This window comes from Tachypleus tridentatus, chromosome 6 (assembly GCF_004210375.1).
Source record: "Tachypleus tridentatus isolate NWPU-2018 chromosome 6, ASM421037v1, whole genome shotgun sequence".
NCBI lineage: Eukaryota > Metazoa > Arthropoda > Merostomata > Xiphosura > Limulidae > Tachypleus > Tachypleus tridentatus.
The window spans coordinates 22,984,017-22,996,895 of NC_134830.1; the positions used below are offsets into that span (position 1 = coordinate 22,984,017).

General features: G+C 28.7%; 1 protein-coding gene across 7 annotated transcripts in view; it reads right to left on the reverse strand.

The window, feature by feature from the left end:
- Nucleotides 1-12,879, reverse strand: part of LOC143252088 (ribosomal protein S6 kinase alpha-5-like) — a 126,409-nt gene that overhangs the window by 32,656 nt on the left and 80,874 nt on the right. For all 7 annotated transcript variants that reach the window (XR_013028813.1, XM_076503705.1, XM_076503702.1 and 4 more), the window contains 4 exons: nucleotides 9,934-10,152; nucleotides 8,176-8,291; nucleotides 1,507-1,617; nucleotides 697-780 (listed from right to left, as the gene is read on the reverse strand). Coding sequence is in view for 6 of the 7 variants with exons in the window: in XM_076503705.1 (XP_076359820.1) it covers nucleotides 697-780; nucleotides 1,507-1,617; nucleotides 8,176-8,291; nucleotides 9,934-10,152 (530 nt within the window). In the remaining variant the exon portion in view is untranslated. The remainder of the gene's footprint in view (nucleotides 1-696; nucleotides 781-1,506; nucleotides 1,618-8,175; nucleotides 8,292-9,933; nucleotides 10,153-12,879) is intronic.

The following is a 12,879-nucleotide window of genomic DNA, read 5'->3' on the forward strand; positions in this document are numbered from 1 at the left end:
CACCTAAACTTAACACCACTGGCAAATGTATCATAATGAAAAAAATAGCATAAAGAAACTGAAAGTTTTAGATAGAAAGTGGAGAATTTTACCTCAAGAATGACTGAAAAAATGATTAATATTTGATCAGGCTAAAGTAAATAAAAATAACTAAAGCATCTTTTGATATTACTTAATACTTTATACTTGCTTAATATTTTTTTTATGTGTAAATGACGAACTAGTTCTATATATGTTCAAATTCTAATCACTAATTATTTAACATTATAACCTAATATAACATCCTTTTCATTTTGTTAAGAAATACACTATATTTGACAAAACTAAGAGAATGGTAACATAACACTTAGAGTGTTACACTTTACAGTTTTGATAACACCGTCTTTTCTTTAAAACATTTAGAAAATTATGAATAATAAATTTCAAGAAAATAGAAGATAATTTATTTTAGGAAAACAACTCTGGCAGTTTTTGACCCTGTTTGGCAACACTTCCAACTCTATGTTGAAGTCTTTTGGGCAGCTGACATATTGAATAATGTTCCTGTATTAGATTTATGGCTTCAGGAAAAACTCCACATTATTTTCACTATGAATTCTATTAATTAAAAATCACATAGAAAATTAAAAAAAAACTGCATACTGCTCTTTATAATTAACTAAATGTTTGGGAGGAAAAAGTTTGAAATATACTTACAAAATCATGCCCATATCTTCCACCTCTTACAACCTCTGGAGCCATATATTCTATTGTTCCACAATAAGAATATGTTCTATGGATCTAATGTGAAAATAAAAAATACAGCCAGTGAAACATAAAAGAAAAACACATTATGTCTAAACTTAACATCAGAGGCAAATGTGTAATAAAGAAAATACACCATAAAGGATCTGAAATGTTTAGATAAAAACAAACTAGATACAAGTTGATGAAAGAGAGAAGAATCATTTACAATTAATTGGTATTTTATATTTTATGGAAATTTAGTTCACAGTACAGAAGTGGGAATATTATCAAATAAAAACAGCTTAACTCCTGTCCCATTTTAATGTTTATTTCATAAAGTCATAATGTTTAAAATGTTTAAAATCAGAGAAATTTAATTAAACATTACAGTAACTAACAGTGTCTGCTGTAATACATATTAATATAAAAGTTTTATTGCAGATTAACCACAAAATTTTAAATTAATAGTCAAAAAGCTGAGTTATATATTTTCTATTATCCTTCACATGAATTATAAGAGTATAATTCTGATTACTTTATATGATACTTTAAGTTGGTACTAAAGACAAGTAATAATTTGTACTGGCCTCACATAAATTATAATAGTATAATTTTCATTACTTCATAAAAATTAATTATGTCAGTACAATGTTTCACACATAATTAATGAAAAATAAATACTTATTTCAAGTCTACTACAACTAATCACAAACTAAACTGATCCAATGAATATCTTTTCTTGTTTACTTTTTTTCATAGTCGTCACGAAACTGAACTCACCGTTTCATGAGGCAGAAATTCTTTACTGAGACCAAAATCAGTTAGTACTACATGTCCTTGAGCATCTAGAAGAATGTTTTCAAGCTTTATATCTCTATATATAATGCCGAGCTAGAAAAAATAAGAATAACAAATTATGTCATGATTAACATTTTACTACTGTTCACAAAGTTAATGTCAAATAAAAGGAAGTCTAACTGTTACCACATTCCTCAGAGACTTAGTGGTAAATCTGAGGATTTATAATTCTAAAAACAGGGTTTCAATACCTGTGGCTGGCAAAGCACTGATAGTTCACTGTGTAATTTTCGACTTAACAAACAGAATCTACTGTCATTTTTATTCAATAATATTTGCAAAAATGCAAATTATCTCCTACAAATGTTTTTCTGAAGGACACATCAACTTAAGAAAAAGTTATGTGTGACTGTAATCTGTTAAGCACATTTTTAAGAACTCACGTGTAAAACATACCAGTTACCATGTACTCTCAAGACGGCTGGTATGGGTACTACAACTTTTATTAAAACAAAATAGAGAACAACGTTTTGACCTACTTAGATCATTTTCAGATAACAAAGAGAGAGTTTGCAACTAAACGTTGCCAGGGACTAGAATGTAAGCGTGTATTGGATTGTAGATAGCTTTGTAGTTAGATGTTAGGTTATTAATTAGTATAGATATAAGGGTGTTTTGGTTGCTGCAAAACCAAAATTAAACCAATACAAAGGAACACCCTTATACCTGTACTATTTACTAGCCTAACATCTATGTGTAACGTAACCTACAATCTCATACCCATTTACACTCTCGTCCCCAAGACGTGCCTGGCAACGGTTAGGGTTAGTTGCAAACTCTCTCTTTGTTAACCTGTAGATGATCTAAGAAGATGGAAACATTGATATCTACTTTATTTTGATAAAAGTTTTAATATCCATAGCAGCTGTCTTAAGATACATTTTTACTTCAAGTGGGTTTGTTGTCACCATGGGATACCAATTACCAGTGTTATAAAAAATACATTAACAGAGCAGAAGATTAATTTACTGGTTGTCAGTAACATTAAAAAAATATATTAGCAAAAATAATCTTACTTGTTATTAGTATTACTTAAAAAATGATTTAACAAAACACAAAAGTAAATTTCCTGTTACTGGTATAACTGAAAAATATATTGACAAAACAGAAAATTAAATTTCCTGTTATTAATTAACACTAAAGTACATATTACTTAATTATTTAATAGAAATGTTACTCAGCAATATAATTAGAAAGCTAGATTATCTTAATCAATACCCCTCAAATATATTTCAAACTAAATATAAAGAATTATGAAGTTAAAAAGCAAATTAGTATATTGTTGAAAATGGATCAGTTTCTGTTATTTTAACCTCTTTGTGAATTGTCACAGGTCAAAGGTCATGTCATTACGTTTGTAGAGTTGCATGCAAAATTTTATTAAACCACTATTTTATGAATTTATTTCAGTAAGTCTGAAATCAAATTATAGATTCTAATTTAAACTTTAATAGTATAAATGAGTTAATTTCTTAATTTAAAAGTAAATATTAAAAGAACATACCTAAATATTAGATATTACTGAGTTGTGTGGTATGTTCAATGATATATGATATGCTGAATGTAGCACTGGTTAAAATTATGTTTGTGATGTCAAAATACTAAGTCTATAGTTTCATACAAATTAGGAACTCAAATTACCAATATTGAAAAGTTAGAATATCTTTTTATTTTTCACTCTTTCCATATTTAGAATGAGCTTTATTATATTTTTACTACAATATATGACACGTGAATAACCAATCTACAGCTCAGAATGTCCCCCTAGTGGTTTTCTCCATTAAAAGGCTACCACGTTTTTTCAATCTGAGATTTCAAGGAGGTAGGTTGTGTCTTTACTCCGCTTAAAGTTTCATATTTTTTTAAGACTTAAATACAGCTTAGTTACTAAGCTTAATAAATTAGTAAAACACTATGGTATCAGTATGGTTATTTATGATTTTTGGTTATTCAACTGTATACATATAAAAAACCTAAAAACTTTTATTTGATATCCTCAAAATTTTAAAAGGCTTAGCAACCATGTTCAAAGGTCATAGCTAGAAGTAGAATGGATAATTGTTTGCTTTACTTTTTTATTTATTGTTCTGTATTTTAATAAAAACTAAGTTTCATAACTTATTTCTAGATGGTAATAATCTATACACATATATAATGTATAATAATTCAAATATTACAGTATAATACAAAATACTAGTCCACCAGAGCTCTGGGTTAGTTTTATATTATTTGATACGGTAACATGAGTACCTTGTCAATGCAAGGTATGTAATGTTAGCTAAGAATGACTGGAAAGGTCAACATTTGCAGTTCCGTGTTATAATATGTACTAATTCCAGCACGAAACAAACATAACTTATATTTCCTAATTTTTTTATAATGGTTGTGAAGTCAGTCAGCTGGCAAACCCCACACAGGGTATACAAAATAACACAAAATATAGAGTCTTACTGAAGACAAATGTTTGAAATGTATTTAGGAGGTTTTAGAGATTACACAAATGATATTTGAGATTTTGGGAATGAAGAATAGTTTCTTTAACCATAACATGAAATCACTTTGCACTCAGACTAGTAACCAAACAGACTTGATATTTTCACAAACAAATCTTTAGTAAAAATATTTCATTAAAAAAATCTGATTTTTTGTATATAAAAAAACTTGTAACCTTTACTAAAAGTCTGCCAAATTTTGTGAAGGTATACATGCTGTATCAAAAGTTATAGTGTGTATACTTAATGTGTGGAAATGTATAGATGAACTTGTGTATATATTTTGTATATAAGCCTGTTGTGAAAGAGTTAAAAGATAAATTCTCATATTTAGCTGTTGTTCTAAAACATTTGACACTAGTTATTCTATAAATAATACATATTGACATTTAAAAACATTAAACCAATTTATTTATTTATTACCATTAAATAAAATTAACCAGATAAAGAACATGTGAAGAATTTTGAAACAATATTCTTATATGTATATTGCATAAAATCAACAGATGACATCACACCATCTTTCAAGCTTCAATGAATTAATAAAGATTACATAGTTATGTGTAAAATATATGCATCACTAAAATGAATTTCTCAGACGAATTCAGCGAGATGCATTACTAGAGAACAACAAAATACTGAGATTCAGTCTATATTCTTGCACTCAACACCCCATAAATAACACTCACATGTTTGTTTCTGTGTTAATTCTTTTAATAGATTTTTAATTTTAATAAATATCCCATATTATAAGGGATAGTTTCCATTCTGAAATTACAACAAATGTTCTTAATAAATAACCACAAACATAATCAGAAAAATTAAGAACACTGTAGGTAGATAAAATTATTTTATCTATTTTTATCTTTAATTATCAATACAAAATATAGTAAGCTTTAGAATATATCATACTTATGTCATTTCAAAACACCACAGACTTTTGTTCATTCTTGTATAGATAAATTTGTTTTTTTTCTCATGTCCAAAATTATGAAATAAGAATAAATGTGACATTTTTTCAGATTATTCATAGTACTTTAAATCATTACTTGAATATACATGTGTGTGTGTGCAGTATAAATAGCAAAAACAGTTACATATTATAACACTTGCCTCACAGACCTGGATATGTTAATATCTATATTCCAAGAATCAGAAGCAACAAAATATCAATCATAACTCCAAAAATCCATGATAAAAACCCTGAAGAACAACAAATTTAGCAGATATTTAGATGAACATACTACACATTATACCAAAGGGAATACTATATACACAAAATGACACATTCTGCAGCATTTACAATAGGAAACACAATAAACATATGCACACACACACAAGGGGACACATTCTAAATACCATACACACAGTAAAACTTAATCGTATATTCCAAGGCTCATGCAGTACACTAATGAATGTATAAGGTGATCATAAAATAATTAGTTATTCAACATCAGACAACTCCAAATATCCATACTGACTTCTGAACCACCCTATACACCAATGAATACAAGGGGATTATAAAGTAATTTGTTATTCAACATCAGACAACCCCAAGTATCCAAACTGACTTCTGAACCACCCTATACATCAATCAATACAAGGTGATATAAAGTAATTAGTTATTCAACATCAGACAACCCCAAATATCCAAACTGACTTCTGAACCACCCTATACATCAATCAATACAAGGTGATTATAAAGTAATTAGTTATTCAACATCAGACAACCCCAAATATTCAAACTGACTTCTGAACCACCCTATACATCAATCAATACAAGGTGATTATAAAGTAATTAGTTATTCAACATCAGACAACCTCAAATATCCATACTGACTTCTGAACCACCCTATACATCAATCAATACAAGATGATTATAAAGTAATTTGTTATTCAACATCAGACAACCCCAAATATCCATACTGACTTCTGAACCACCCTATACATCAATCAATACAAGGTGATTATAAAGTAATTAGTTATTCAACATCAGACAATCCCAAATATCCAAACTGACTTCTGAACCACCCTATACATCAATCAATACAAGGTGATTATAAAGTAATTAGTTATTCAACATCAGACAACCCCAAATATCCAAACTGACTTCTGAACCACCCTATACATCAATCAATACAAGGTGATTATAAAGTAATTAGTTATTCAACATCAGACAACCCCAAATATTCAAACTGACTTCTGAACCACCCTATACATCAATCAATACAAGGTGATTATAAAGTAATTAGTTATTCAACATCAGACAACTCCAAATATCCATACTGACTTCTGAACCACCCTATACACCAATGAATACAAGGTGATTATAAAGTAATTAGTTATTCAACATCAGACAACTCCAAATATCCAAACTGACTTCTGAACCACCCTATACATCTATCAATACAAGGTGATTATAAAGTAATTTGTTATTCAACATCAGACAATCCCAAATATCCAAACTGACTTCTGAACCACCCTATACATCAATCAATACAAGGTGATTATAAAGTAATTAGTTATTCAACATCAGACAACCCCAAATATCCATACTGACTTCTGAACCACCCTATACATCAATCAATACAAGGTGATTATAAAGTAATTAGTTATTCAACATCAGACAACCCCAAATATCCAAACTGACTTCTGAACCACCCTATACATCAATCAATACAAGGTGATTATAAAGTAATTAGTTATTCAACATCAGACAACCCCAAATATCCAAACTGACTTCTGAACCACCCTATACACCAATCAATACAAGGTGATTATAAAGTAATTAGTTATTCAACATCAGACAACTCCAAATATCCATACTGACTTCTGAACCACCCTATACATCAATCAATACAAGGTGATTATAAAGTAATTAGTTATTCAACATCAGACAACTCCAAATATCCATACTGACTTCTGAACCACCCTATACATCTATCAATACAAGGTGATTATAAAGTAATTTGTTATTCAACATCAGACAATCCCAAATATCCAAACTGACTTCTGAACCACCCTATACATCAATCAATACAAGGTGATTATAAAGTAATTAGTTATTCAACATCAGACAACTCCAAATATCCATACTGGCTTCTGAACCACCCTATACATCAATCAATACAAGGTGATTATAAAGTAATTAGTTATTCAACATCAGACAACCACAAATATCCAAACTGACTTCTGAACCACCCTATACATCAATCAATACAAGGTGATTATAAAGTAATTAGTTATTCAACATCAGACAACCCCAAATATCCAAACTGACTTCTGAACCACCCTATACACCAATCAATACAAGGTGATTATAAAGGTGATTATCCAACATCAGACAACTCCAAATATCCATACTGACTTCTGAACCACCCTATACACCAATGAATACAAGGTGATTATAAAGTAATCAGTTATCCAACATCAGACAATTTCAAACATCCATACTGACTTCTGAGCCACCCTATACACCAATGAATACAAGGTGATTATAAAGTAATTAGTTATCCAACATCAGACAACTCCAAATATCCATACTGGCTTCTGAACCACCCTATACTTCAATCAATACAAGGTGATTATAAAGTAATTAGTTATTCAACATCAGACAACCCCAAATATCCAAACTGACTTCTGAACCACCCCATACATCAATCAATACAAGGTGATTATAAAGTAATTAGTTATTCAACATCAGACAACCCCAAATATCCATACTGACTTCTGAGCCACCCTATACACCAATGAATACAAGGTGATTATAAAGTAATTAGTTATTCAACATCAGACAACCCCAAATAAACAAACTGACTTCTGAACCACCCTATACATCAATCAATACAAGGTGATTATAAAATAATTAGTTATTCAACATCAGACAACCCCAAATATCCATACTGACTTCTGAACCACCCTATACACCAATGAATACAAGCAAGATGTTAAAACATTATGAAGAAAGAGAGCATAAACTGCTTATTATAATAAACAGTAATTCTGTTGCACATTATTTGAAGTAAACATTAAACACTATGAAATAAAAACATAAATTGTTTAAATAAGAAATGTTAATTCTGTTACCACATACACTTACTCGATGAAGGTGTTCTAAAGCCAAAATAATTTCTCCTATGTAAAATCTGACTTCTCCTTCTGTAAAATGCTGCCTTTGATACAAATGCGTAAACAAGTCACCCCCACTTACATAATCTACAATCCATAAAAATAAAAAAGACACAAAAAATAATACTCATTTAACGAGATTAGTCTTCAAAAGCTCAAAAAAAAACATATACAGATAATTAATACACTGTTTAGTTTAAATAAATTTTGAATTTAAAGATGCATATAATATATGATGTAAAACATCAAAATTAAAATAAATAAAAAACGATATTATAAATCACACAATTTTATCTACACCACATCCTATCAGACAAGGTCTAAAACTTGAGCTTCAAATTACATACTTTTTAGTTTAAAACACATCTTCACTTTTGCAAAATAAAATCTTATTTTCTCAGCTCATAAAATTTTAAGAAAACCATTTGTCTGAATGACTTTAAACTTAAAATGAAAGACAATGTTACCTCAATCTTCTTGTAAAAGTTTAAAGAAATGTTAATGTTTTATTCTTAAAAATACACGTTTTCCTTCTATCTGTAAAATACAACATTTAACAAAACAATACAATAAAATTCTGGGAATTGATACATGTATAAAACTGACTTAAAACATGTAAAAACTGCTAAAAATGTTATAACTATGAGTATATGTACTATATATTGATTCAAAGCATGTTGTGCTACATAAACTATATATATTATTTTCATAAGTGGTTGACCATACACATTATTAGGTAATGAAGTGTTTAAACCCTATTGCAATGATTGTCAGAAACTGCTTTGAAAACACATCTGAATTTCTTTCTACTAAACGTAAATATAAACTACTGTAATATATATTAGAACCAACTGAAGTTTAGTATTTTTTCTACAAAACAGAGGCCAAACGATTTTATTGGATATTGCAATCAAGTAATGTTTTGAAATAAATAACATGTTTTGTACATATATTGTGTCAGTTTATTCATTTGTGTTAAGTATTTGTTGTATTGTAGAATATATGTAATACAAAATACTGTTTTTATATTTGTAATTTATTTTATGTTAACTTAAAAACTATTTTTGAAGAGAAAACATCTTAGTCCTTTGGAACAATATATACAACACAATATTAAACTAATATTAGTGACTGGCAGTACTAAAATAAAAATATCTGGATAACTACACATGTTGTCACAAATTAGCCTTTTTCATATGCTAGCTTGTTATTAGGTACAATATTTTAGATGATTATTACATGCGGATTCTTAGAGTAAATCTCTGAATACCAAATAAATCCAGTAGCATATAGGTATTCAGTAATAAATTTTAAACTACACATAACTTTACAATCCCTGTTACCGATAACAACACATTAAGATGTCTTTATACAGGTCAGTAAGATCCTGTCTCAACTCCAGTTGTCCATATTACATGAAAAGTTTGAACTACATTTTGTGACATTTAGAAAAACCAAACAGGAATTTCATGTCACCTTGAAACATAGATATATTTGTGGATAGGCTGGTGATTTCCTTAGGTGTCTTGTAAAAGAAATAATTACCATAGTTATTATACAATATTAGTTTTATAACAAAGTAGCTATAGAGAAACGTTTAACTACAATTCTGTTATATATACATGCACACATTATTCTTGTACATTAGAAAATTACTTCAGGTCTAATCTCAACTGTATAAATACCTAAAATATTGTTTTAAATATTACATATGTCATTTCAGATATACCAAGTATCAGGTGAAGCTTTGCATCAGTCTGGAAAGCATAGTGCAATGTAACAAGAAATGGAGACTGACGAATGGACTCTAAAACCTGACGTTCTGTTTTCGTATGTTCAAGTGTCTTTTGTTTTTGTACTATGGCTGCTTTCTTCAACACTTTCATGGCATATAGCTTTCCATGATCTTGACCTCCTACTTTTCTGACTAGGAAAACCTTTCCATAAGCTGCAGTAAAAAATTAAATTTTAAATATGTACTATTTATATATCATGTAGTAAAACAGTGAAATAAAAAACTGAATGAATATATTACACATCTTGTCACATGGAAATTACTTGGATTTCATTGAAACTAATAATACAGTTTTACTTACTTTATTAATCTATTATAAATTGAACCCAATGTTAAAAATGGTCCAATCATAAGAAATAGTAAAATATCTAAAAAATGGATCTTTTTCTGATAAAATAATATATATTTTTCATGCTCAAAAAAAAAAAAAGCAAAATATTACTTGGGTTTCTGTATCAAAACAAATTTACTGCACTTAACGTTCACATGTCAGTCACTGCCAAATGAAAACTTACCACAAATATACAAGTAGTGTAATGTGTTTATGATCTCACATTATTATTACGAGTGAACTTGGACACAGGTATCAATAACTAAATAAATATTCACTAAAGAAGAAAATAAAACAAGCATGTCACTGAAGAAGTATGTATAAATGTCATTACAACAATAACAACAGAGCAAAGGGCATAAACAACAAAAGTTCAGCTATTTTATCATCTACTGATGAATATCATTATATTCTTGATGATTATGTTCATAAGATGAGAAACAGAAAGAACAGAAAAGCAGAAAAAGATATAAGCATATTCAATAGTTTCACAATTTTTTGAGAAGGAACACATTAATTAAATGATGAAATGCTACCTTGAACACAGCATGTGACAGAAGTTAAACATGAAAAGACCCAAACGAATCTGATTGCATACCAAAAAGATAACAAAAATTACAGCCTAGATAGAAAAATAGTTGAGGCCAGTGGTTTAAAAAGGAAGGAATAAGAAATCCTTCAAAGTTAAACAAGATTTTGTCAGAAGAGGGAGCTTTATAAAGAGATACACAATGATATGAAAGGTGTGAAATAAGTCATCTAAATGAAACAAAACAAACACTTGTAAGTATGTGCCAAATCAGTTTGTTAACTAATTCCATTGACAAATGAAAAAAACAGGTAAAAAAAATTAAGACATTCTGAAAGAAGAACAACACAATAATACCTTGAGGTCATAAAAAAAAATGTGGGACACGAAAATAAAACCATAATGTAAAACACATCTCAAAAAATGCCTTTTCTGTTTTATACAAGAAAGGGAACAAAGCTAAGTACATAAACAGAATTGTGGTTCTTTATTACATTATTGTATAGTGTTTAAATCATAAAGAAAAATGTTCCAGAAAAGTAACAGCTGATGATCAATATATGTACAAAAATAACAATGTATTCTTAAGCTAACAAATCCACATGGTCTGAGCCAAAAGAATTTAAAGAATTTGTGGCCAGACAAAGCATAAACATAAAAATGTGAGAATATCCCACTTTTATGCACTAACTACATTGAATGTCCAAATTACACATGGATATGCAAAGACCTGTATATAAATGCTCAAAATGTCCACTTTTATCATCTAGTGACTAAAACAAAATTTCAGATATAAGTCTCAAACACATTTAATTTGAAAGAAAAAATATCAAGATAAAAGTTCAAAATATAAATGGAGACTAAAAAAAGACAGAAACACAAGAACATGACCAAAAGTGATTATTTTTGGGTGCCAAGTTTGACATACTGCAGCCACTAATTGTCCATTTCTTAAATACATTATCTGTAATAGCTTTAGATACAAGAAGGCAACCAAAAATCTCTTTAAGAATCAATTAACTCTTTTCCTTCTAGCATCGATTTCCACAAGCTATATGTGGCCACTGCTAAGATTTATAAATTCAGCATAGCACCATATCATAAGTATCATAACAAAGTTCAGTGTGTATGATCCTATTACTAATTAGGAATATAGTGAATACTATATCACCAAATGCATATAAATGTTTATAAGATAGCAAAGTTCACTGAATGAGGACTTATTAATTTTTGGTATTAGTAAATATGTGTAGTGCAACACTAATACTCACTTGTTATCATACAATGTAATTTCACCCATCCATGGTATTTTTAAAACTTGATGTTTATTATAAAACACTTCACACAATACATAGACATGAATCTCCTACCCATTAATAGTTATGTTTGTCTTACTGTGCCATAAATCTATTTCGTAAAACAACTAGAATGAATAAATTCTATATTCCATTTTTCCAGTAAAAATACTTGTGTAACTTTCATTTACTTTCATATTTTGAATGTATAATTCGATGACCAAAATTTGTATTGATCCTTGTTTTACTAATGAAAAAAAATAGTAGTTTCTCGGTTATCAGCTTAAAATCACATCAGGATTTTTTTTTTTAATTTTATTAGAAAATCTGCTATTTAAACTGACAGCATGTAGCTAATAACTTATTCACTTCAAATAACAGGTAAAACATTATTCATAAAACAAAAAGAATAACCATGTAATGACACTAAGGTTACTTTCCAAAAAGATACATGCTTTACACTAGCTCCAAAATATTCCAAATGTTACCTTGTAATTTTCTAAAACATGTATACTATTGTGAATAACAACTTAATTTCTAACATTATTATAATTAACAAATAAGTACCAATGACTGTAATTTCCAAAAATATTCTAATTTTTCCAAAAGAGTTTCTAGAGATTACAGTTATTGACAGTTACTCATAAGTTTCAACAATGATGTAACTAAAATGATTCTGGAGAAATAGGTACTTGGCAAAGTGTATGTAGACAAACTGAAAGAGT